Here is a 27,988-nt window from a genome sequence, read left to right on the forward strand (position 1 = left end):
GAAACGTGAAAGGTCCCGAAACCTATATGTTTGGGTGTGGGCTAATATTTTCATACTGTAATGTCAATTGCTTGTTGATGCCATTGCAAAATGTTTTCTAATTTGGCCATTAATTTTATTTTTTAACGTTTTTGATGAAATAATTTTTTTAAATCGGAAATTTTTTCTTTCTCGTCACATGACGTATATAAGAAGCATCTAAAGTTTCTACATCTGCATTCCAATTATGAAGAAAACATTTGAGTGAAAGTCGCCTTCGGTTAGTGGTTACGATCACATTTCTTCTTCGCCGCTGGTAAAGTCCTCGGTTTGACTCCTGCAAAGTGGGATTCAAACCCAACATGGTGTAGAACCGGTTCTTTCCATAATGTGACCGAATAAGCCGATCAAGAGTCAGACCGCATGGGTTTGTCTCCTGGAAACTCTCTGGTCTGTTTCATGAATGACTTCCATAAGCGTCAACAACCGATTAGTTTTGAAATGAATAAATAAATAAGCAAATATAGAGAATACTGAGGGATTCTTTCTGTCATCCTAAATTATTTTAATATAATAACAGAGATTTTAACAGGACTGTTAACACAAATGAGGTTTTTATTAAAATTATTTTGCTGATATTTTTATTTGTTTTCTCCTTCTTTCACAAAAATAGATACAATCCACTACAGACAGAGGGGAACGCGAAAAGAGAAATCTGGAATCTCAATATGTTGCAGAAGTAGAAACGAAGCTACAGGAAGAAGACCAGATTTCTCAGGTGATTGTGCCGGCGAGCCACGATGGACTCTACGACAAAGACTACTGCGATTTGATTGTGATTAATTTGTTATAATGTAAGAATTTAGTTCGTCAGGGGAAACATTTTTTTTTGTTTTCTCAGGATAGAAATATATAAGTAAGCTGACATACCTTATTAAATAACATACTTTATTGTATTTACAAGTAAGCTGACATGATATAACATTGAAGTTTCAAAACTGTGAAGGTGGCCCAGCGAATAGTTTTACTTTGTACGGTTCTTTCAGGATGTCCTGTCTGTAGTGCGTCGAGCTGCAGAAAGCCGAGGGCATCGATTCCGAGGAAGTTATACGGTCCGACCGTATATGCCGGAAACACTGATCCAGGTATTGCAGGTTTTGTAGTGAAGATCGTGGCCAAGGTGTTGCATTGCACCGGGTTCGTTGGATAGTCCGAGAGTTTGTCGTCACTTCCCAGATGTCGGGTGAATCCATTCGGCCACAAAGAAGTTGGGCAAATGTGTGCAGGTTCCTCTCCTTGATGATGGTTTCCATGGGTTCAGGCCGAAGTTTGCATAGAGCACGCTCCGAGAGATGGTAAAAGGGTGGCCCATCACTCTGTTTAACCACCTCAGGAGCCAATACTCTGTCCCAAGGAATCTCTGAAGTTGAGCAGGAGAGGCCCATGACCAAAGCACAGATGGTTAGAGTGGTACAGGGATCAAATTTCTTTGGACGTAATCCAAGATGAACTCTCGAGGCCTAAGATCGACCAGCTCCTGTCGGATTGCCCATAGAGTAGCAAGCGTTTTCTGCCAGGCCATTTTGAGGTGGTATTTGAGGGTTATTCTGTCATCCCACTTCAACTCCAAATAGGCGTGAGAGTTTACCTTTTCAATGGCGGTCCCGTTGATTTTCAGTGTAATTTCATTCTTATTCTTCCTTTTTGTGAAGATCATCTGAGCTGCTTTCTGAGGGTTCAACTTTAGTCCGAGACATCGTAGATAATCCTGAAGTTCAACGAGGACGTTCCGTGTTTTAAAGGCGACTGCATCTACTTTTGCTGGATCATCTAATGTGACGAGCATCTTGAGATCATCAGCATATGAAAGGAAGTTTTGGTGCTTCGCAAGGAGGGCTCCAAAGCAGTGCCAAAGAATCATGAGGAAAGAACTCCCCCTTGTGGGATGCCGAGAAAGGTCGTGATGGTGGTCTCCAATATATATGGTTATATTTGATAATAATTTTCCCGTTGTTATGAAGTTAGTTTAAAATAACAAGTAGGTTTCCTTCGATTCTGAAGTAATGTTTCAAAATTTTCCAGCTCTTTTGTGCAAAGTTACTTCTATATCCAGGAACACGATTTCGAATTGTTTCTTAGTATTTAGGGCTTTTTGGATTGCCCAGCTGGTCATTAAAAGATTAGACAGTGTGGACCTTCTAGGAATAACAGTATGTATGGAGATGCTGTAGTCGTCGGTTGAAACAGTGTTCGATTAAAATGAGCTGGATCGATTTTTCAAACACTTTCAGCAGCCCGCAGGATATGCAAATTGCGCTGTAGCCTTTTAGAACATTCGGTTTTTCAGTTTTCGGTACTGGTAGGGTGTGATGTGATAGATATTCCACATTGTCTGTGTGAAACCAGACTGTAGAATGCGGCTGAATGTGTTATGCAAAAGGTCGATCACGTAGACACTGCAAATTTTGAGAATGAAGAACGGAAATCCGTCGGGACGAACTGTAGGTTTGTTGAGTAGGCTGTTCATTGCTTTCATTATCATATCTTGCGAGATCGTAACATGTGTAAGTGAGGTCCTGGCTGTATCTGTGATGGCTGCTACAGGGAAGGGAGGATGTTGTTCCAGATCAGGGTGAAAATTTGACTGTACCCACTGTTTGAATGTTTCTTCATCCATTACAATCTGATGTCCACGTGTAGTAGCGATGCGTTTAGAATGCCTGAGCCTTCTTTGAGTATACTGAAGATGAGCCCTCCTCCTTACGCACAGGAAATTCGCTCTTTGTTTGCTGTAATTGATGTGGTCTTGTAGGGATCCAGACCTTTTTCAAGTTCTGTAGGCTTTTTGTTTTAGATTGAAAGTATGCTTTGCCTCCCTCAGTTTTTGCCTTGGTTTTTGAGGAGATTTTAGAAGCCTTCGACGCACCAATGAGAGCTATGTGTTTCAATTCGCTAGAAAGAGCATTTATTGCTTCGTCCACAGGTTTGGAGTAGAGGTTGTTTCAATTGAGATCTTACTGAATAGATTTCGTATAAATCCACTTGAAGACATTGCAGAACTTTATCTGCAATGTCTTCAAGATCACTCAGATTAGGTGCTGCTGACAGCTCCTCAATACCAGATTAACGCCAGCTCATGTTTTATCTTTCCATCATAAAATAGTGACTAGGAAGGCTGAAGTCGAAAGGGAAATCCCAGACAGAATAAATTAATATCGTTAACGCTGAAATATAATGTTAAAAAGAATGCGCTTTCTAATTAGTTTTTAGTGGAAATGTTTCAAACGAACTTTGTGACATAGTGCTGTGTAACTGTTTATATACCAATGAGAAATTTTCACAATGCTTTCGAAACATTGGAAATCCCGATCTGTTATACGAATGGCGTAATTGCATATGGCCATCCTTTATTTGCATATCACCAAAACTACGCTAGATAAAAGACAGGTATCGAACTTGGATCTAGTCCAATATTTCTTATTTACGTGAATACGAACCCATCTCTTCGTATTTGTTGATAACAAAGCGATAGTTCCAGAGGCTTTTGCGAAATCTCAATGACCTTAGCAGTTTTCATCACTGTCGTTAGAATTCATCTTTCTAGCACGTTTATGACAGTCACTTTCCTTAACTGGCTCTGTTCACTGAAGCGCAAAAACCTATGCAAATGGTTTCTCGTGATAAGTATAAAAATATACGTAGTGGCTGCAAATACGCTTACATTAATGACGCATTGTCACGCGCTGTCTTCATTACGGTTAATGTCATACCTTGAAAAGGATGCACAGCCTTTGGATTAGTTCTAAGCGGTTGTAACTTAGCCTATCCTCTAATGTAAGTTTTTGAACCTTATAATTTCCGTGATGATACATTGCATAAGTATAGAGTATAATCGCACTGGTATTACGATGCTTGCTAGGACATTCGGTACAGTGTATTAACATTTAAAATTAAATATGAGATTGATGATCTGACAGACTTTAGCGACATCTACGCGTTAAAGTTTTTCAGTCAATTATGTTTCAATTTCGAATTGGTTTTAACCGATTTGAAGTTAGAGCGATTGATATAATTTATAGACTAAACTACAGCATGTAGCGTAGGATTTGAATAAAAGCGGGGGCTTCATGAGGAGATCAAAAATTACTGTATGTAATTTTGCAGCTTTGCTACGTTTCTTGTTTACAAAAATCTATGGTTTTAAAAGAATACAACTTAAATAATATTTCCCAACACGGACAATATTTTTAGACAATAAAGTAGCAATATATGAATAAAATAATAAATTAATTAAATTAAAAGTACTGATTTTTAAGAATAAATACGGTTAAGATATAATATTAAATAAAAATATAATGAACTAAAATACGGTGCAAAATTATACACACAAATAAACTGTCATATGATTACAATTGGTTAAAATACATCGAGTGCAATTTTTATGAGCCAAAGGATACAGAAAGGTTGTACAAATTTTAAAAATGAAATCAATTCATAGGGTTCAGTATTGAATAGATTCAGAAGTGACAAGGAGTAGGATCTCTTGAGGTATTCACACAACGGATGACACTAGAGTCGTTTTTATACCGGAAGTACTTCGTGAAGAAGGGGAGATGAGAGTGCTGGAGATAGTTGGAGTGTTACAAAGTTGATGCACATTTACATCGTGTATGTGCAGTGAAAGAATGATATTAGGGTCTAATCCAAAGACTGTATTTAGTGAGAAACATCTGAAGATAGAATAACCTGTCTTCTACAACTTTTGTCTTTGATTTATGAAGGTCAGTGTCAATGTTTTGGATCTCCTGAAACTTCTGTGTGGGAAGGAACGGTTAGTGATCCGAAGTTTATGATAGTTAGCAGAGAGAGTGATGGGGTACCTTCCACTGGAATTCATTCCTGGCATTAATATCCGGTGACCATTTTGATGGCTGCTGGAAGCCTCCTGGAATCTATCTTTTTGAATTTTGCCGTATTTAAAAACGGCAATCATATCATAGGTATGTACGCTCACGCTGAAGACATAATTTTGCGCTGCGATTTTAATTGAAGATTTATTGGTAGTAGATTCTTAAAAAGCAAGAAAGATACGTGGATATGATAAAGGAAGTGAAGTTCTACTAGGGGTGATATTTTGTTTCAGGAAATTGGAACGATATATTGTAATATTGTATTTTTATGCGTCTTTAAGCGTCTTTCAAAATGTGAGACATATTTCAAATGGGAAATTATCAGATATCCTTTGCTGCGATCAAACATTTGCTCCATTAGAAAGCGACATTGTGTAGAAATAAATTTTTCAGTATTTTCACTCACCGGAAGCATTAAGGAATCATAACTAGTTGGTTCAAATATCATTGTTGCGGGAGGTAGAAGATCCCAGCGCCACCTGATTATTTAAACCATTACTGTATTGGTGTATTGAATCATTTCTTGACTATGAGACTGGAAAAAAGAGGACTGTATTGAATCACAAAAGAAACACAAGGAGGGAATACAGGGGCTTCCTAAAGGATTTCAGAACGTTGATGATATGGAAATTTCACAGCAAGATGATCTTATCTCAAGTGGCATTGTAACTGACTTTGGAAGAAGGGTCACGGAAATTCGCTCGGATATTTTGCCGATGGCTCCAAATAGTAACGCTGAAAAAGAATTTGGAACATCAACTCTAATGAAGAAAACTACGAAACTGATGCTTCAAAAAAAGTATACAGCTGACTAAGAAAAAGAGTGTGAGGAATAGGAAACCAAATCGGAAGAAGGAAGGCAGAGCAAGGGTGACTGGAAGAATCAAGTCACAGCTGATAAAACTCCTGGAAAGGAGAAGATTGACGAATGTGGGAGAATAAGGTTAGGGTAACGCAAATAACTGACAAGGATTGAGAAGAAGATGTCTTGGGTAGCTTGAGGACAGTTCCCTTTCTGCTACAGATGGTGCTTATGATGAGTTAGATCACAAGTGGCTGGCTTTTAGGTAGGGCACAAATGTAGAAATAACTAAAGGGGATATTTTAGAAAATACTCCTCATTCCAAGGAAAATTATCGTACTGTTAAAAAAATCAGCACTAGAAGTATGATATGATAAGACGGAAACTGTTTCATGCAAGTGAGTCGTTGGAGTTAGAGCGAGTACAACGGAATGTGGATATGGATATGGAACTCATGCGAGATGAGAACTGCATATCACATTATAGTAAATTAGAAACTCCTTGTGTTGTTGGTTAACAACTCTCACTGGAAGATATAACAGCTCCACTTGCAGTTTTACTCAGGTAATTGGTACTGAACATAGCTTCTGCCTGACTTTGAACCGGATAAAACAGTTTAGGGTCGGACGATATCACGGATGGAGTAGCACATGAACACACAAACCGGGATTCTTGTGATCGCGTAGCTGGAAAAAATTGAGGGTATTCCTATGGTTAAACATGGCAAAGTTTGTTTACGCTCTCTGACAGAGATCACTGGAATGCTCCGCAGTAGCATACAGCAATTTCTACACTGCTCGACAAAATTAACAGAATACGTAGAAAACGTGGTGTAACTCGTGCAACTTGTAATGAAGAAGAACAAAATTTGGTACGGTGGTGTACCATAGAATTGAGAAGACAGCGAGCAATTTTGGACAGGTATAAGGGACATTTATTGGAGTTTTATAAGAATTTACAAAAAGGTCACATTACAGAAGTCATTAAAAGATGCTTGAAATACGGTCACATGACATCAATACTGCATATAATGCACGGCTAAACAGGCCTCACATCATTGAGCCATGCTCTATATAAGAAAGTCTATAAGAATTCTATAAGAATGACTATAAGAAAGTCTATAATAATGTCTATCTGCCTTATTCTTTACAGCCGTCATTGCGCCTCTTGTCCGTAACAATGAGAAAATCATCACGTATGCAGATGATATAAAAATTCTAACTCGTATTGCTTCCAAAAATCACCTTGAAGCTACAGCAAGCATTAATGATAGTCTCATCAGCGTCGCCTCTTACCTCAAACAGTATGGACTTTCGATCAACCCACAAAAAACAAAACTAATGGTGTTCTCTCTCAGACCAACCCCTACAATAATTGCCCCAACACTCGATGGAATTGTAATATCTGCCACTCCTATACATGCGGATTTGGGAATAGTATTTGACCCAAAACTTCGGTTTCATGCTCATGTAGACAAGCTCACTTCCAGAGCAGCCTCTCTCCGATGGCTAGCTAAACAACAACTAATTTATGTTAAAGAGCCTCGTTTAATTGAGAAATTCATCAGAACAATAATCTATTCTCCACTCCTCTATACTGCTGAAGTGTGGGCATCAGCAACTACTACAACGAAGAAACCAATCCTCGCTGCAGAATTCTGGCTACTTAAATGGGCTAATCGGAAAGCTTGTCCCCCACCTCAGGACAGAACTACAGCCTTAGCTACCTCACTGGGGATGCAGCGACTGCCTGATATCATTGAAATACAACGACTGATAGCTACAGTTAAAATGATTACGGGTCAGATCTCAACACCGTCCATTTGGGATTCGTGTTACTGGCGAATACCCAAGCCAGAACTTCGGTCAACCCCGATGCTTTGCTCGAGGAATCGGGGGCTTCATGTCTCAGACCACTTCCTCCCAAACCAAATGCTACCGGAAGTACAGCACCTCGACGCTGACTTGCAGAGGTTTTGTAGCAATAAAACCTACAGGAAAGAAGTGTTAGCAGCTCGCTTCAATCCCAGAATCGAATAAGAAGTTCTTGCGCCGTCCACACCATCTGCCAAGCTCTCCTGTGCCACGACAAAATTCGTTTGACAGAGAAGTGCCATTCATGTATATTAGATATTTTTATTGTATATAAAATTTTTAAATAATAAAATTGTAAATAAGATATTTTTATGGTAAATTTTATTGTAAATATAACCGTGTGATGTAACTTGTAAATATAGTTAATACTGCGTAATGTGAGGAAGTGTAATGAGATGTTTACATTTTACATTTTTAATTTTACAGTGTGCATTATCCATAATCTATTCTGATGTGAGCATTATCTATTATCTATGATTTATCTATTACCTATTAACTAATTATCTATTCTGATGTGAGCCCCTGGCCGTTGGCCGTGACGGGAAAATTGCAACTTCACTTGAATCTATATATGTACATTGTTTCATTTAGTTGCAATAAAGATTTTCTCTCTCTCTCTCTTATTCTGTGACAACAACAAATCCCATTCTTCCACCAGTGCAGACCTCAGCTCACCAAGTGACTGAGTTGGCTGTTGGCGTGCAATGCGACTCCGAAGGGTGTCCCTCACATGTTCGATCGGATTTAAGTTCGGTGATCGTGCTGACTACGGCAGTCATTGGATATCTTCAGTTTCAAGATATTCCTCCGCCACTTGAGTGGCGTTGTCGTGCATGAAAAGGAAATCTGGGCCAACTGCATCCCTAAAAAGTCGCACAGAGGGTTCCAGGATCTGTTGTCGGTACCTCTATACAGTTATTGTACCCCTATTAAAAAGTTGATGAGGGGTGCGACCGCTGATCCTTATTCAGCCCCACACGAGAACACCGTTTCCGCAGTAAGTGTCCCTTTCTCTGATGTTGGAGGAATGGTACCGTATTCCTCGTTGCCTCCAGACGAAATAACATCTAGAATCTGTTTGTAGGCTAAAACGGGACTCGTCAAAGAACAAAACTGTAACTCATTTTTCACGGCTCCAAGTCACATGTTCATGGCACAGTTCTGACGAGGTCTGCGGTGGTTTGGGGTTAATGCGATGCAAAGCACTGGCTTCATCCTAGAGTCCACTTGAATCTAGCCTTCTTAACAGTCGAGCTGAAATTATTTTCACCTATGACCGCAGCAACCTCAAGAGACAGTTGATGACAGGATATCGTAGGATTCCGTCTTGTTGTTAGAGCCAGATTGCTGTATGTTTTGGTTGACGTAGCCCTCGGGCTACTTTGGCCAGCTCTTCTTGTAATGGCTCCTGTTTCCTTAAAGTGCTTCCATGGTGCTGAGACAACACTGCGCGACACATTAAGCCAATGTACCACCTACACATGCGACTCCCGGCTCCATTCGTCCCCATCTCAAAGAATTATCTAAGCAAAGATCAGCTGCCACCTTGAGTATTAGAGATGTGGCCATCCCACTGAGCAAGCTAAAAAAAAAAAAAAACAGGAATGAAGTGATGTGGTCGCAATCCGTGTTTTTATAGGCATGAATAATTTGCATAATGTGTGGCTCTGTAAGGTGGTGGATCGATTTCTATTGGATATTCGGAATTTGTATGCCAGGATGCTTGTTATATCAAATATTCGCCTTGGGCGACACTGTTCATAATAAAAAAATCATGAAAAACATTCATCTGTTAATTTGGTCGAGCAGTGTATTTGATGAAGGAAATGGAAGAATTCGTACGACTGTAGCACAAATCCTTTCGAGGTGGGATGAACTTGAAAACATGGCATTTGAATTGGCATAAGTACATAAGGAGAGTCTAAATGAAGAAGTGTTTTGTTTGGAGCTAATGTTGAGGAATATCAAATTCAAATAAGAGAATTGCAGAGAGTGCGATCAGTGGAACAGGGTGAAACTGCAGGTCTACCAAGGAATAAAATCTTATATAGTGCTGCGGTCAAAGTCTTGGTTTGGGGAACAATACTATTAAAAACGAATCCTAGGACAAGTTCAGAGGACAGTACTATGGAAAAGGAACATGCGACATATTGGTACGCAGAACTCTATAGCACAAAATGGACCAACTCAATGGGCAAAGGCCCAGAAATGTCGCGGATGAATTGCGAATAACCTGCAACCGTGAAATTATTGATCTTGCCAGAAGCTGTACAAATGCGACGGCAAAGTCATGGGCTCATTCACTGAGCACAAAAATTCCCTCGTGCAGTCAGAGCAATTTACGTGCAACAGTTCTCGTTTTTAATCACAACTTGTCCGTCACCCTGCTACCATAGATATTGTACGCTTGATGCTGTTTGCATTTGCTCTGAAACTGAGGAGATTAAATTTTATTTGGTGAACATTTATTTTCATCATCATGGTGACATTGCATTACACTTAAATTACATTGAAAGCTTGCTGGTCCACTTGAAAAGTGAGAGAGAGAGTTACAATCTGCACGGACTCTAAAAAAACAATTTTGGTTCAGTAGAGCTACTGATGAACGGGAACGATTGTTGGAGGGCTTAACTGCTCAGCATGACTTGTTCGTTCACAACAGGAGTCCTGAATATAGCACGTTTTGCGCAGTCAATGAGGAATTGAACATTGATGTTACGCTGTCAACTATTCAGACATCTGATTTAATTCACTAATTGGGCTGTCGAACCAGATTGGATATCTAGTGATCACCGAGTAATTAAATTTCAGTTGAGACTGAATCAAGGAATGCATGAGTACAATGTTAACAAGCATACAGTCACTTGACGTGGATCTGAACAAGTTCGCCTGTGGCAAGCAGTACAAGAGAAGGATCCTAATGCAAGTACGTGACCTGCTCCCTGCCCAGCAATATACAGTGTAAAACTCTGTCGGTGCTACTCTACCTGTGAACCACGTGTCCTCTTATCTAGATGTATGGAGAACTGACTCACATGGTATCTGATCATGGATTGGCTACTTTGTGCAAAGAAAAATCTGAGAGTTTCCCGGAGGAAAAAAAAAACTATACATTTCTCGTTAAGGGTCGTCTAACACGGCCACGACTGAAAAATGTCAATAAAAGTGTTCCCATCCCGATGTGGGGCATTTCAGAAATCAAGAATAACTTTATACCAATCAAAATGACACACAGAGAGAACTGTCCGATGCTCTTTAGTTCTTGTGGAAGGCGTTGTATAGCATGCAACATCTATAATTCATTGTCTCTTTGTTGTAGGGTTTTTAGGCGCATCAGAAACTTAGGCCATATTGCGCCCTATATAATATGCCCATAAATTGACTGTCCTGTCGTTGATTTACTGTTTGCTGAATGAAAAACTCGAGTTTCCGGGATTAAAAACCACGCTGCCCACTCCTGAGACCAATTAACTGAGCCACGTTTTGAAAAACGTCCATAAAAGTTCCTCGCGTCTTTGACGGGATTCGAACTGAGGCCTTCGCCATCCGTGTGGGGAGGACGGTGATTATACCAGCTATGCAACCCACGATGGCGCTATAATTTATGTGAAGGTGAAATTAAAGAACGTTCCAATGACTGCGGACTTTTGTAATTTATAAATATAAGCCGCTATGCTTTCACAAAATGAACTGAAACAACGTTCACTAATAGAGTACATTCTCTTCTGCTATTTGATCTTCCAATGCAGGTCGAGAACTAACGTTGGCTATTTTCTCATTATTTTCTTTGCAGAGCTTGTCAGATTTAATTCATAATGTGCATTCTAAAGGTTTTCCATCAAAATGACTAGAGGAAAACAGAAAAGGTTGCCTTAAATTGTATTTCTGGCAAATATGATCATCGATAAATAGCGTATCTCAATTCATTCGGCAGAAATACGCGTGCCAGACGACAAGATCGATGCTGGTTTTCCATCTGAAAAGGTGGTGCACAAACGATTCTGTCATGGTAGCGTTGGTAAATATAAATCATAATACGCAATGATCACAGCAGGTAAAGGGCGTGGGAGTTTGTTTTTTTCTCTCGTAAAATCAGAGAATTGCCTCATCCTTTACCCGCTGTTCGTTAATTGTATTTTTCTATTTGATAAACGTGAAGAGAGGAGGAGTGAGTCTCATAAAGATGTCACAACACTGTGGCACGAACAGTTACCATTAATATAAATGCGAAATCTGTTTTCACTTTTCAGATTGTTGATGAAGTAAACAGAAATAGCTCCAAAGAAATCCTGGCTCCACCCTTCTTATACTCTCTCCCTCTTCTCACTTTCTGTATTCATGCGGCGAAGCTACAATGGACAGCAGCAACGTAAGTATTCAAGCTCTGAAATTATAAGATGTATTTGTAAATAACATAAATTCCCATCCTAATTCCTACCTTACTATAAAGTCGATTTCCCTTTATGCAACGGTGTTAGGATATTTAATGCAGCCACAATAAACACCCCTGATAAACCTCGAAAGAGAATTCGATTCAGCGCAGTAATTTGCGCGTGTTCTAACATTGAGTTCCTGTTTCTGGAACGCAAGTCCCAGAAAATTCCATGGAACTGCAGTGGCTCAAAAAAAAAATTGTCTGAATTGAAACTGTCTGTATTTGCTAAGTGTAAAAACTTATTTAACAACAAAATATTAAATCCCCACAAAGCCTTAGCGAAAAACCCCGGTAGAATGTTTACCTCAGCCTGACTTCGGTTACGCTCCTACAGGATATGACGTTAGGCAATCAGATAGATGCTTAACGACCGGAATATGAAAGACCCAACAGACTTCATATTGTTCTGCAATGCACGTAAAGATCAGAGAGTGCAAGACATAACCCGGCATGACGGAATGGTATCTTTCAAGATTCTTGGCGTACAATTCCGCATACGTCAGGGTTTGCGATTGACACATATCTTTGAGAATTTTAACAAAGTTAGGTACTTTAACCAGTCAGAACGGGTATTTAGGGAGATGTTGTCGCCGCTACAAACTAGCCCTACGAACTTAATTGTACGATATGAAGACTGGAGGAAACGTGCAAATAAGAGCTGTTTGATCAAAGAAAGGATTCTCATATCCACATTTGGCCACTGGACTAAAACAAAATATCAAAACTCTCTTCTCGAGGGAACATGGGATTGACTAAGCTCCCATCCCTATGGCTTCTTCCTGGTGATATGCACCACTAATTCGACCTACACCATCTTGGACTAGAACTGGCAGCCTGGATCACTGGTCAAGTTTCTAAAGGAAGATGTCCTTTTGGAACACATAAGCCTCTGTTTCATTCAACATAGCAACCAATTTCTAGTTTTGAGCCTACATGCCCTTCCACTTGCGTACAATAATCGTAATATTTTAATTGGCATAATTTTGATCACTTTTGAATATTTAAATTAATTTATTATTATTTTAAAAATTTTATTTATATTTCCTGCGATAATTGTATTATTTATACTTCAATTTTAATTTATACTACGTTATATTTTTTATCAGTCGATGTATTTTTTTTTATTCAGTTCTCACGTGTATTTAACAGAACTCACTCTGTTATTGAATTGATAAAAATAATAGCACTAATGGCACGACATTTATATTTTCACTGCAGTATTCCAGTATTTCCCGATATCAGAAGGTTCTACCCAGATTCAATATCAACAGACCTCTAATACTGCTAAAAATAATCATGTTCTTCTGGTTTGGAGGTAAGGACTAACAATCAGATGCTTATTTAAAAAAATGTAAGTTATATTTGTACTCTTGTTTGATGGTTCATGTGGGGATTTCTCTAAAGGAACAACATCGTATTCAAATAACTTTTTCAATGTCAAGAGATGTCCAAAAATAAGCGTGTATCTAAGTATATATTTAAATATATTGTATATATGCGTGTAAGTAAATTGGATGATTGAACACGAAGCTCCTGGACTGGTAAAATGATTGATACCAAGAGATGAGCTATAAGTACTGATAAAGATCACAGACCAAAGATCAAATTCTCGATTTCCTAGGGATTTCAGAATATGCGGTCGTATTGCTTGGTCATTTTGCCTAAACAAAGGAATAGTTTATCCTCACGAAGTGAGGATAAACTATTCCTTTGAGGAGAGAACCCTAGGGAACTTTAACTCTACCACTACTTGAAAAAATGTTCCGAAAAATTCTCTCTGTCTCCATAGGAATAAACTTCGGCCAACGATGGGCATAGAATCCATTCCTGAGACTGCATATGAGGCTTCTTCAATCAAAGATAACTAATCACTGATTATAAAATAACAAAAGCATCGACTGGTTTGTTTTGTCACTAAGAGAGTTCATCTTCGAATTTTCGATTTTCGAATATGTTACAATTGAAAAAAAGAAACAGCTCGCCCAATTTTACAATGATTAAAACACAATTGATACATTTCACAGTTTAGAAATGAGAAGAGGAAAATTAATATATATTTTGCTCTCGCGTGCTGAGAACAATAAATAAAATATAAAAATAAAAATTAGTATTAAAGAAGCGTGTGCTCATAACCATAAGTGTATTACGTCTATAGAAGTGAGTGTTCACCTGCTGATTTGCATGTTGTTCGGGATGAACAATTGAGAACAGCTCATAGGAAAAATTTTACATTCTTCACCCTTAGAACTACAGCCTCGAATGAAAAGGACTTTAGAAATTCTTCAAGTTGTCAACGGGAATCGAACCCATACCTCTCCAAACTGGCAACAGACAGCGATGCATCATGCCGAATAATCTGCCAAAGAGAGCCTGCGCTGGGAGGTAAAAGGAATGGATTCTATACCCGTTGTTGGCATAAGTTTAAAAAAAGTTTCTCATCGAGGCAGGAGGAACTTATAGGAGTAATTTTACACGCAGCTGTAGAGTTTTTTTTTTCATTATCCTGGAAACTCCGATTTTTCATCCAATCTATGGATCATCCAATGTATGTATGTATGGTGGCTGGATTGTTGTTGTTGTTGTAGTAGGGTTTTAGGAGCATTAGCGACTAATGCGATATTACTCCGTGTATATTGGTCTGATATAACCTCATTCACGGGTCCAAATTGACCACTGATGGCGGCAGATATTATTCAAATGGACTCACCTAAATGGCGTATGTTCTGAGGTCGATTTTGTGTTTGCTAGACGAAACACATGAGTTTTCGGGAGAGAAAACCATGCTACCCTTGTCTGAGACTGACTCAGCCACGTTGTGAAAAATCCCATAAAAATTTCCCATGTCATTGATGGAACTCGAAGTCAGATCTTTTCCATCCGGTGTGGGGAGGACGGCGATCCTAGATGGCTGGATTATCTACATTATTATTTACAGAGACGTCTGTCAGAGCTATGTAACGTCTTTCAAGATTTCCGGCTATCTGTTCAGTTAGCAGTGGTTATAATTATCCTCCCTCCCATACCTGGGCCCTCGTGGGTACTACAGTTGGTAAGATCGCCGTTCTCCCCAACACCGGGTGGAAAAGACCTGATTTCGAGTCCCGTCAATGATGTGAGGAATTTTTATGGGCCTTTTATACAAATTAGCTGAGTTAGTCGGTTTAAGTCGAAGGTAGCATCGCTTTTCTTCCCGGAAACTTCCTAGCAAACAGAAAATAAAGCACAGAACACACGCAATTTACAGACAGTATATACACGGGGCAATATAGCCTTAGTCGCTGATGCTTCTACAACAACAACAACAATAACCCCATATCAGGTGGAAAAGCCTCGGGTTTGAACCCTTTCAGTGACAGGTGGAATTTTTTTTTTTTTTTCATTCTGTGGCTGAGTTAGTTGATCTCGGGCGAGGACCGTAAGGTTGTCATTCACGGAAATTTGGGTTTTTGTCCAGAAAAACAGGCAAATTGATCAGAGAACACACTCAATTTCCAGACAGAATACGGGTAGATGAGGTAATTCTCGGGTGGCCCTAATATGACAGTTTTTTTTTTTAAATCTCTATAATTGTTAGCTCAACGAGTCCTTTCCTAATTGTAGTATCCTTCTTGTTCATTCATCTATTTCAACCAGTCCAAGCTTTGAAAAGCACAAGCGGATCCCGGAAGCATTTAGTGACAAATAAATAATGTCATTCAACAACCAACCTCAGAAGAGGTTGAATTGTAGAATGATATTGTTGAACCTCAAAAGTTTTGAATACAGGGCTTTCCATACTACTGACACATGATTTTCTTTGACATCTACAGTTTTCCCTGCTTTGCATACAGTTGATCGGATATAACCTCCTTCACGGGTCCAAATTGACCACTGATGGCGGCAGATATTATTCAAATGGACTCACCTACTTTATAAAAGGAAATAATGATGGGAAAGCTGAGACTTACGAATCCGTGTACTCGTGACAATTTATCCTAATAAGAGTTCTAGTGAATTGCTTTTGATTCGGTGACAGTCTTAGTAGCTCGCGATCTATTCGCTCCCTCTCATTAACTGTGTTAAGATCGTTGATCGGTACCATAATACCATTAACAGCACTGAAATCTTGTTACATAGTGCTTTTCAAGATAGTAAGGATATATATTTAAGTGTGCTCTAAGTAATTGTCTTTGGCTGCTCATTTCTAATAATCCCTCAAGCAGAGAATTTTTTATGAAATTTCTAGTCATGCTAGTGAGAATTGGTATTTTATCATATTACTGAGAATTGGTATACTGTAAGAAGTGTTATATCGTTATAAGCATTAATTATGTATGTACAAGCAAGAAAATGAATGAATAATGTAAATTACTCTTTGTTTAAAGTTCATTTTTTGGTTACAGGGAGGTACAGCCTTCGACCTTACTTGAATTCTCATCTGAAGCAGAAAGGCCTTACTTCAGACGACACTGCACGCATCCTGGCATTCGAGCCGATTCCTCTTACTCTGGGACCTATTCTAGTGGGTGTGGTCGTCGATAAGACAGGAAGATTCAACCAAGTGATGCTTTCGTCTCTCGCATTATGTGTAATTATCTCGATCTGTATTCAGTACTTACCACCAGTTTCGCCTCCCCGGTGTAATGCCGTAGCATCAAATATGATCTTTGAGCAGTCCTTGAATCCTCGTCTGAGTGTAAGCCAAGAAAATTGCTCGTATGATCACATCAACGAAACTTACGCGGTTCAACTTGTTAAGTGTGCAATTAAATGTCCAAAATTGGAGAAAAGAGAATCGCTAAGAATTTGTTTCGGTGGCTATAGAAAACATGTTTGCGATTTGATCATATTAAATCCCAGCAATGAAAAGCAACCAAACCTTACTATTGTAGTCAATACTTTACTTTCTGGGTCCGATCCATGTACATACGGCACCTCAGTCTTGGACTGGAACAACAGGAAGATTGTGGAAGACAAGTTTTTCTTTCTGCAAACGAACTTCTCTAAATGTCAAATGCTTTGTAAGGTTGGCAGCAACAACGAATCAAACCCAACCAGTAATGACCTGTTGACAACCTGTGTGCTCGATATTAAAGGAGAATCAACTTTGTTTTCCTTAACTGTTTTTCTCTGGCTTACTCTGCGAACTCTGGAGCGCATCTGTTCTACTCTGGTACATTTGGCTGCTCTAATTGTAACAGAAGTTCACGGAGGGGATTACGGGAGGCAGCATGTGTGGGCCCAGGTGGCAGTGACCATGGCATACTCAGTGTGTGGCTACTTGATTGACGCGTACAGGAAAAGAACAGGTTCCACAGACTATGCTCCAGCGTTCTATATGTACAATGGGCTCATTGGAGTGGCATTCATTGCTGTTATAGTGCTAAATATGCAGCTTCCACCTTCCCAAAACATGTCTGGACATTTTAATCTTCTCTGCAAAGATCCTGAAACATTGCTGCTGTTCATCACAGTTTCCTTGCTTGGGACTTTTTATGGATTTGTCTCCGTTGACCTCGGTTCCTTGTTAGAAAATTTGGATTATACAGATACCTTAGTGGAACTAATATTAATCGTTTCTGGCCTCACTTCAGTTGTGTTTTTGATGACCTCTGGTTGGTGTATTAGAAGATTTGGATGCGCGAATATAATTGTCCTGGCTTATTTTATATACTTGATACGCTACACTGGCCTTTCCTTTCTAACCAGTTTCTGGTCATCAATGGTGTATGAACTCATGAGGCCTACTTGCTACAGATTCTTCTGGATTGTAATCACTTGGTATGTTTCGAAGATTACGTCTCAGGAACTCGTAGCCACAGTTGCTGGAATTATTACTGGGATCCATTTTGGTTTAGGTAATTGCTAGATTATGGATTAACTTTTAATTCTTTATAATTTCTGAATTATCTTAGTGATGATAATATTCAATTGATACTTGCTAAGTCCTCAGAACCCTATTTTTTTACTAGTTACAATTTTCACTCCTTAATAGCAATGGAAGATTTAGAAAAAAGTTAGTAAAAAGATGCATTAACTTACTTAAACACTGAGAGATTTGGTAATAGCAGTTGGTTAACTGAAAGTACAAAACATTACTTTTCAGGTTAATTTAGACTCTATGGGTGTATCATTAGATCGTCTCTCAACTGCACTTCCATTTCCCTGCCTTGGGAACCTTGTTCCCCAAAATGAAACCTGATATTTCGGATTAGTCTTTTATTTTGTCTATTATCACTTAATTTATAACCTATTTACTGCGATTTCCTCTTTTGCCATTCATCTAGATATGTTCCTGGTATACCCACATGACTTTATAGGGAATATACACATAAATTTGTTTCTTTTGTTTCTGAAGACTTAACTTATGTATGAATTATGGTTTTCTTTGTGTGTTTTTTTTATTTGATATTTTCTTTAATTATTTAGAGAGAGAGAGATCTTCATTGCAACGTTAAATGACTCAGGGATAAAACGAAATGACAAATACATATACAATTTACAGTAGTGACTTGTCGTCACAGTTCATGGGAGAGAGCAGCAAGAGCACTGTCAGGATCGTTTCTCGTTATGCTCACTAATTAATGCACAGGGGTCTCTAACCGGGGCAGTTTCACTTCCGTCTAGACGGTTGCGATGGGTTGCAACGCTTTGTCAAGAGATGGTGGCGCTACGTCCGCTGTGGTCGCCATTCCCTGTATTAATTAAGGGGTTTGGCGATTGTCAGATGAAGCTGACTTCGCTGTCCATGGAGGGTGTTGGGCCGAGATCCTTCGTCTATATCGTCGGTTGAAGGCAAATTTCTTAAGGTCGGCGTCAATATTCTGGATTCGTCCGAGCATCTGGTGTGGTAGGAAACGGTCTGATAGGTGGAGGCGTGAATGAAGAGAGCAAATAGTTGGAGTGGTTCTGAGCTGGGCAGATGAATCCTCCAGCCACAGAGATCTCAGAATGAAGGAAAATGTGATCAGACCTGTCAACATCTTTACTGTGATTATCAGTCTTTTATCGTCAATGAGAGAGGGCAGCCTGGGGATTCCCAGGGCCTGGGCCATTTCAGTTGTATGAACATGGAGATGGAATCTGTGCTTGTAGGTTATCCATTTGAGGAGCCAATATTCCGCTGCCCAAATGGGTTTTTTGATCGTTGGTGCTGCTGACGCCCAGATTTCAGCTACATAAAAGTAGTGGGGAGTATATAATGGTTCTGACATATTTTGTTGCTGTAACCCTGTCTGAAACGTAATGCAGGTGTTGTTTCGCTCTTCATTTCAGGTGCGCCGCACGACTGATAAGTTTGTCAATGTGCTTGTTGATCTGAGTTTTGTGTCGAAGACAACCCCTAAATCTAGATGATATAGAACAGTCGGGATGGAAACTCCACTGACGTTTGGCGAGATGATTGTTGTTTCTTTCTTCAGGGAGTAGAGCATGCATTTAGACTTCGCTGGGTTAATGTTAAGGCCAAATTGTTTAAGGTAGCCCGCTAGTGCGAGGAGGACACTGTTAATTCCCTCTGTGATCCTAGATGGGTCTGTGTTTGCTTGGATGATGGTCAATATTTTTAAATCATCCGCGTAAGACAATACATCTGGTCTATAGCTTATGAAAGGGGAGATAATGCAGTAAAAAGGAGACCAGATAGGACTCCCTCCCTTTGTGGTATTCCTGTAGATATTTGCTTGATATAGGTTTTTTTTTTTTTTTTTTTGAATGATGGAATATGATAGTACGGTTGAGAAGGAGTGATGAGAGGAAGTGCAACGCATCCCCGCCTATAGAGTAGTGGTCTTCAAGCAGTTATAGGAGTCAAGTACATGAACGGCACCAAAAGCTGCTTCGATGTCGAGGAATTCTTCTTTTCTCTCAAATGCTGTAAGGATGCTGTGGGTGGTGGCAAGGAGATTGGTAATGGTGGACCTATTTGGTAATGAAGAATGAATTTGTGGTGGGGCATCTGGAAGTATGTGAGTTATTAGAGTTGGAAGGAGGGCTCTTTCTAGTAGTTTCAGAAAACATGAGGAATTGGAGATGGGTCTGAAGTGCTTTTCCAATGACGGCTTTCTTATATTTTGGTGTGGCCTTACCAGATATACATTCCATTGATGGGAGAAGATGCGGCTGGTCAGCACTGCATTGAAGACGCTAACAAGGGGCTGGATGATATATAGTCCCAGGCATCTCAAAATGAACTGCGGTATTCCATTAGTACCCACAGCTGTCTGCGCGGGTAGGACAGTAGTATCGTCACCGTCCTCCCCACACCGGGCGGAAAAGGCCCGGGTTTGAACCCCGCGATTACGCGAGGAACTTTAATGGGCTTTTTTCACTCCGTGGCTGAGTTAGTCGGTCTCAGGCGTGCATAGCAAAGTTTTTCCCAAGAAACGGGTTTTTTCGTCCAGTGAACAAATCGACCAGAGAACATACGTAATTTACAGACAAAATACATATATGGATATATTTTAGAAATAATGGGTGGCCCTAATATAATAATTTGATTTTTTTGACTACCCACAGCTGTAGAGGACGGGGTTGAATTCAAGGCTGTCAAGATTTGATTCTTTGATATGATGATAGTTGTCAGAGAGTTCTGTTTGTTTTTTGAATATGTGGTTGAGGTTACCGGTGAATCCCGCGACGTTTTCAAATCTGGTTGTGAAGTCAGCCCACCTCTGGGGGGTCGAGTTGCTCTGGGAAACTGGTGGTTTGTTCAGTGTATGGTATCTTACATATTGCTAGCAAACGATCAAAATAGCTCTTGATGGCCTAGGATTTTTGGCTGTTGAAAATGTTTCTTGTTCTTGAAAAGGCTATTCTCTCATTAGTTTTACCAAACTGCTTTCATTGCTTATGGAGTCGCTGCTTTAGTTGAAAGTTGGAGTTTAGATGTGGGGACCACCATGCTTTAGAGTGGGGAGTGATAGTGACTGTCTTTGAGGCAGTGTATTGAGCTACCGTAATAATCCATTGAGTTAACAGGTCGACTGTTAGTAGGGTATCGCAAGATTCAAGCACATACCATGGGATGAGAGATGCTGCTGTAATGCATCTGGAAACATCCAGAAATTTTGGACTATAGATTGTTCTTCGTATCACCTTCCTTTATTCATTGATAGTTGGATAACAGTCATTATATTTATTCGTTCGAGGTTATCTGAATTAAAAGAAGCCAAACTATTTTTGAAAATAAGTCATGGGCTTTTGCTGTAATTTTGCTTTAAAAAGAATAAAACAAATCATTATTGAAATAGGCATTCAAAAAAGAACGATTTCATAAAGATGACAATGATCTTTTTGACACTTTTTTTAAGTTACGTATTTTTTCTCGTATTTTTAAACCACTGATTTTTATTATGAAGAATTGGTCTGGTTTCGTTTATTACAAAGTCGCCTCATGAGTGGAGATACTGAGACAATTATCCAGTTAGTTAGTACTGATTAGGTTTCCTTAAAAATTGAGCTCAGAAGATCTTTTTTCGATCTGTAGTGTGACACGACATGTTCTAATACCTTTCGTGTTTGTGGTTTTCATAGTACAGATTGTTTCCTTTCCTTAATCCTGATCTCCTGGTAATTTGTCAATGGGAAAAAGACACCCCTTAGTTAACTCAAATTCTTCTAAAACTCAAGCTCGTCTCTTTTCTGGCAAAAAGAAGTGTACTGCAACCCATCGATAACACTTTGATTTCTAGACAAGATCACAAGTCTCTATTAGGACTCTTGAACTCGTGTCCACATAAAAGCAAACTAACTCAGTGAAATGCTTTAACATTCTCAAATGAATCTTTGTAGTCTAAGCATTGGTTTACGAAATGAGTGAATTGTTTCTCTTTCAGGTCTGGCTACTGGGGGTCTTATTGGGAAAAGTCTAAAGAGGAGCCTTGGAGAAGCGACAGCATTCCGCTTGTTCGGAATAACTTCTGGAATATGTGGAATTTTGCACGCTCTGGCTTATCGTTTCTTGCTGCCTTATTTTTACGAGAAGCGGAAACAAAAATCATGTAAGTTGTACAGCGTATTATATTACTGTAACTGATATACAGTTTTGGGTAATTATAATTGCGCAGTTATTTCTCCTTGACTGTTATTTTATTTTGTCCACCATCAGCGTATCGTAATATAGGCTTAACCATCAGTCAGAACTTTCTATTTTGCAGTTTTGCCTAATTTCCTGTTTACTGTCAATATCCTTAGATAAATGCACGCCAATTTTATTTTTTAGGTAAAAAGGAGAAATGCGAACAGACAGCGGACAACTTGAATAATTCTGCTAAGGAACTCAGCTGTTCAGAAGGAAAAAGCAAAAGGAAGTTAATTCTTCAGGAGAATCAAGTATCATCAATATTTTTAACGGAAATATGTTCAGAACCTCAAACTCACGAGAGATCATACGAGCTTCATTTCCCTTCTAACGTGAGTTCTTCAAATTTAATTAGAGAGTGAGGATTTCCTTTCTAATAAGTATCCGTAGTAGTTTAGCAATATCTTGCTGGTTAGCAAAATCAAAAGGCTTATTCGACTTCAGTGAGAAGTCGACATAAAAGCCTGATAATGTATAGGTGAGCCAATTCGATTCCATTCGTTTATGAAGCACTGATAGGTGTATTTGAAAGGTTAAGGAATTAGAAACATTACGAGTAATGTTAGAATACTCCTATAAAATTAGTACGCCATGTTTAGGCAATGAGCTATTTTTAAATCTAAGAAAATGGCGAATTTTATTTAAACTAAATTGAAATTGTATTAAGAAAAATTAATATATTTTTAACTCTTTTATGACTCAAAATCAACGTTCGAAAGTAATTTAGAAACTCTCATGATCATATAAACGTACATTAATGCTGCCATAAACAACGAAAATCTGTCCTATATTTAGATAGCGTTAATCTCCAAAATGCTAAATGGTCCGAATATTATGACTATGGTATGATTTGCCAATTCACATATGCCTTGTCTTGAAAAGTTTACTCAATACATCTGATATTTGAAATCTTTAGCGCTGATTATTACTGACGTACAGTGTTAATATTTCGTACATTGTAGAATTAATCAGAGTTGTGAATCAACAGGATATAATTAAGCCAAACCTTTTCAAAACGTGCCTATTTCTGTTTTCACTTTGTAAAATGTACTCCGATAACTAACAGAATTATTACGCACCATTTATTTGGCATTCATTTCCATTGTATTGCTGAATGTATGAAAGATCTCTGGCTACCAAAATGGAATTTTCCGATCTAATAATGTCTAAAAACAACGCGTCTTCCACAGCTTGATATAAACATATAATATAATCTGTTATTATCGCCAAGCATTCCTGACTTTCATCTACAAATTCTATGATACCAGGTTGGACGAGATCGTGCTCTTAAGTTATTTATTCATAAAAATTTCTTGGTACCTAATTTTTGTTAAACTCATATTTCACTTTTGGTACCATATTGTTCAGATGCATTGAAAATAACGGTGTTCATTTTATTTTTTTAATAAAATGTAACGACCATCAAACATGTGCAGTATATATTTAATACTAAAAAATGTAATATATTTAATTTATATGTAAAATGTATACATTGTACATATCATGCATGAATAAAACGAACAAAGTTGGAACATTAAAAGTGCCTTGAGGGACACTCCTGATTTTAAAGTATTAATTTATGTTTACTGTATTCACTATTATTAGGATAACTTGAGGGAACACGACCCCCAAGTTAACAACCTGTCTCAGAAGAGTCAGGCTGCCTCTACAATATGCCAATTTGCGAGACTGAATTGTATATATTACCTCTTAAGCCAAATTCATGCATTTTTCCTTTAACAACCGTAAATCAGTTAGGTTCAACGCCTTCAATGAGTCAAATATAAAGTGTCAAAAGTCGCTTCAACGGATCTATCTCCCCAAGGTCTAAGTGAGGCAGAGATGGTGCCATCTGTTTTCGCTCTCAGTAACTGCCACTCATTATTGGTTGCAAAACCCAAAGCTAAACAGGTCCACTTCCAGAGCTGGATGAAGATGAGACGCAGAAATATTGAACGTATTGCATCGAGTGTGGCGCAGGATAAAGTCTTCGCATTCAGGCTTTAGGCAGAGGGGTCGGCTCGAAAAGTCGGAGACACTCTTCCGCTGACAACGGTGGAGCAAGTGGCACTGTCTCCCGTATGGCTACCACAACTGAAGGGCAAGGTCACACAGTCCAACCAACTGGAAGTGCTTCCTGAGACTGAGTAAGTGACTGTCCAGGAAGGAAGAAGAAGCCAACTCATGAAGTGGAGCATCGAAATGAATACGTTCATCATGCGAGCATACTACGAAGTAACGAAGCTGGAGACAAACATGACAATGTACAGGACGAAACTACACACGAAGTGTTTGGAATGGTTTCCGAGTGTCCAAGTCAGCAAAGAGCGGATAGCAGACCAGAGAAGGACGATCATCACGAAGAACCTGATAGTATCTGCAATCTTGGGAAAAAACCAAGCAGGATGTGAGCGACCAACTACAAAGATCAACGAATATGGACACAACCGAACCAGAACTGGAGGAGGAACATCAAGTACAACTCAGAGCAGCCGGAGTGAGAAAAGACGAGATCGCGATATCCAGAATGGAAGGAGAGTGAAAGAAGACCCTAGCAGAATTCGAGGGAGTGGACCCCACAAAGGCCCGCACTATAGGAGTAACATCTCCTTAGTAATCAATAAACGTTAAAAGAAAAACACATTTATAGTTAAATTAAGAACAAGAAAAAAAAAGAAGTTATGATGTGAAGTAGCTTCAACTAACTTTAATTAGGTTTTGATTAATTTATCAAAACTTTTATTAATATATTTTTACTTCAATTCAAGTATCATTTTTCCTGATATTAAAATATAAAAAGCCCATTTAATGTGACGAGCATTTAAAAATCCTTAACTCTTTTATTCATATCTTTCTTCTTAAATTATAAGTCAATGTTCAGTTTATTTACTCTTATCTTTAATTTGATCCCAGTTATGCGTAAATAAGTTAAAAAGTAAGTTGTGTGAAGGAAACAATATTTTATTATTAAATATCCAAAATTTTCTATAATTTGTATCACTGCATTTTTTTACCAGAATAAATTGTGAAATTCTTATCAATAAATGATTATCTTTAAATCAGTTGTATTAGCTTCTGTTCAATTTTAAAATCATAATTCAAAATTTTTTCTATGCAAAAAAAATAACAATTACTGTTTTCGTTCACAAAATTTAATTTGGGTTATGATAAGAACGGGTAATTTCGAACCTTAGTTAAAATATCTTAGCTGTTACAAGTACTTGTATTTTTAGATGACAAGCACAGTCCGAGTTACCATAATATGAACAGCATTTCGATAAAATATGAGAACGCTGCCTATTGGAATCTAACTGTATTTAAAGAGAATTGTTAGAATAGAAAGTCCAATGGGCAACAAATGACCAAAAATTCAATTTTGCCAAAGAAAGACCATGACCAATGCTGCGGGGGTTGAAGAATCTGGGATTTAGAATCATGAGCCATGCGCCCATACAAAAGCCACTTCTTTCTGTAAAAAGTAAAAAATAAAAAAAAAAAAAACTCGACCAACAGTAAAACTGGACTCTGGAATAGTAGAAAAAGATCATGTGCTCTGACGAGTCTCGGTTTACCCTCTTTTTGCACCCAACAACAGGGTGAAAGTGTAGCATGTACCTCTTGAAGCCATGCATCCAGAGTGTCTCGTGTCAAGCGGTTGTAGGTGGCCTCATGGAATGGGGTATATTCCGTGTGGCCCGTACTGAGTTTCTCTCATATGTCTCATGTGTGTATTATCTCCAGTCTTTCTGTCATGTTGGATCAGCTTTATCTTGTAAGGTTTTATTTTACCAGAATTGGATGGAAGCTTTCAAGGCGAAAACGCAACTGTCCACCGTGCAAGAGTTATATCTGAATGGTTCTAGGAACAATCACATGATCCTAGAACCATTCGGATCCGAATTCAACTGAGAATGTCTAGGATATGTTGTAAGGGCAGTTCTTGGAAGTTCTCCACCAGCCAAAATACAGCAGCTGACAAATATCCGGATGGAAGGATGGCCAAAACACGTCGTAATAGGGATATCACTAGGTCTCTGAGGGAGTATTGGAAACTCTGACCTAAACGACAAAATTTGCACGCAGTGTTAAGATTTTTAAGAAAAGTTTGCAATATTTGTACATTATTAAAATATTTATCAGATCTTGATTGTATAAATACAGTGCTTATCCCTTTTGCGAAGTCCCGATCGGACGTACTCTAATACTCAGAAAAACCGAAGTTTATTGTAATCAGTGCTTCGATTTATGTTATCGTTTTTTGCCTTATCGCGGTTTACGTACGTGCAATGGAAGTGATTACGTAATACTCGATTTGTTCTTTAACTCCAACATTTTTTTGTTTTTAATGGTTTCTATGGATTTCTAGAAACATTCTGACAGTTTCATTTTTAGTGATGACTTTTTCGAAGTGGTGGACACTCATATTAGAGTATTTTATATCGCTTGATTTTAACGCTTTCTTTCTGTCCACTTTTGTGTACATATTTCCGCTCTGCATCGCTGAACAGCACTAAAACACCTGCATCCTTCTTTCATCGGTAACTTTAGCTGAGTCGAGAAGTGATCACACAATATGTGGCCTCCACTGTTCATAAATCAACTTATTTCGAGCTGCAATAGTGACTTTAATAAACTAGAATTTTCTTTAATAAAACTTCCCGAACACATTACATTTAGATAGTTGCGATTTTTGGTGGCATAGGTTTGATCACAGTGACCATTTTCCTACAATTCTGTGGTAGTTCGGAGGGTAGGTACCCTGATGGTATAACAGCTAACAACCCAGTTGTAAATATAATACCACAATACTGTACTAGAGATGCCAAATGGTATTTAGCAGTTTAATACTTAATAAAAATTCAGGGCTAAACCCACAGATTGAGGGAAAATTTACAGACATATAAGTTAGCGCAAATACATCATCGGGTACCTACTCACCCACTGATGAAGGGCCAAATAGCCCTGAAATGGCAGCCTGGATGGTGGTATATATTGAGAATAAGTAACAATAGTCTTCTGTATTGGGGAAGCGTTACTTATTCGAAGTATAACCGAATAGGCAACTCGTGAAGGCGTTCACATGGGATTAATGCAACGATGCCACTGTAATAACTTTGACTATTTAATGCGTATACGCGTAATGCATTTGCACTAACGTGTATTGTTATTAAAGGAAAGGAATTTATTTAAATCCCAACCCTCCCAGTGTTCTTTATTTCGAAAACTTGCGAAACTCCTGGATTAGAAGAGCGAGGACCTCCTAACCCTAAACCTGGATGGGTAGTGGATTCCATCTCGTCCAAATCATCTATATTTGCTGGTCCTTCCATATGGCACTGAAGATATGAGAAAATGCCATGGGCAGCTGTATCTGAGGAGAGATAGCCGATCAAATTAATATTTTAATATTAATTTTTATTTTTATTCTTATTTAAAATTAACACTATCAATATTTTTGTTTATAGTTTTCAATCTTTCGATTTTATTCCTTTCCATTTAAGTAAATTACAGTTGGTTAATTTCACTTATTTAGATTATAACTAGTTTTAATGGTGGACCTAGAGTCAACAATATCAGTTCTTGTCCGAGTGTAAAAATTCCTCTGGCACGTCTTGGAAATGGTTAACATATGATATGATAGATCTTTTATAACTGCTCTTTTAGTGTAGTATATTTCTTATTTATGCTCTTATAGCTAACCATTCGCAACTTTTGTACAATCTGTTTCTTGGTGAGATTTCTGCTGTTCTTTCCAAAGCAATTCATTCTTACTTGGAATGTAAGAGTGGTATGCTTCAGACTTACCCGGTTATAAAAGATCTTTGGTGTGATATTAATCCTTGTAGCCTTCACCCCTCTCTATAAACGAGTGTGTTCTCTGTTTCTGTCTGCAATTATCGTCCTAGTAGTTACGGACCTTTGTGCTAA

The 27,988-nt window shown here is 38.5% G+C and overlaps 1 protein-coding gene and 1 long non-coding RNA gene across 3 annotated transcripts in view; both read left to right on the plus strand.

The window, feature by feature from the left end:
- LOC150076278 (uncharacterized) overlaps nt 1-13,308 on the plus strand; it is an 84,857-nt gene extending 71,549 nt beyond the window's left edge. Inside the window, exons 3-5 of one of the 2 annotated variants that reach the window (XR_016547809.1) lie at nt 653-833; nt 11,816-11,934; nt 13,219-13,308. This is a non-coding gene — a long non-coding RNA (uncharacterized LOC150076278). Of the gene's footprint in view, nt 1-652; nt 834-3,708; nt 3,814-11,815; nt 11,935-13,218 lie in introns of those variants that run through there. The other variant, XR_016547810.1, reaches the window with a different exon arrangement.
- A 2,919-nt stretch (nt 13,309-16,227) lies between these two features.
- Nucleotides 16,228-22,422, plus strand: LOC150076280 (uncharacterized). The gene is made up of 4 exons (XM_090387304.1): nt 16,228-16,243; nt 16,383-17,837; nt 21,816-21,980; nt 22,202-22,422. Exons 1-4 carry the CDS (start codon nt 16,228-16,230, stop codon nt 22,420-22,422), a joined length of 1,857 nt encoding a protein of 618 aa, XP_090243430.1.
- The last annotated feature ends 5,566 nt before the right edge of the window (nt 22,423-27,988 follow it).

The sequence above is a fragment of the Mastigoproctus giganteus genome, chromosome 13 (assembly GCF_048544385.1).
Source record: "Mastigoproctus giganteus isolate SK-2022 chromosome 13, ASM4854438v1, whole genome shotgun sequence".
In the NCBI taxonomy this organism is placed as follows: Eukaryota; Metazoa; Arthropoda; class Arachnida; order Uropygi; family Thelyphonidae; genus Mastigoproctus; species Mastigoproctus giganteus.

What these genes read in the sequence shown, in the direction of transcription:
- LOC150076280 (XM_090387304.1), top strand. An exon ending in TGGGATCCATTTTGGTTTAG is followed by an intron (nt 17,838 to 21,815) that starts GTAATTGCTAGA and finishes TTTCTCTTTCAG; the next exon opens with GTCTGGCTACTGGGGGTCTT. An exon ending in GAAGCGGAAACAAAAATCAT is followed by an intron (nt 21,981 to 22,201) that starts GTAAGTTGTACA and finishes TTTATTTTTTAG; the next exon opens with GTAAAAAGGAGAAATGCGAA.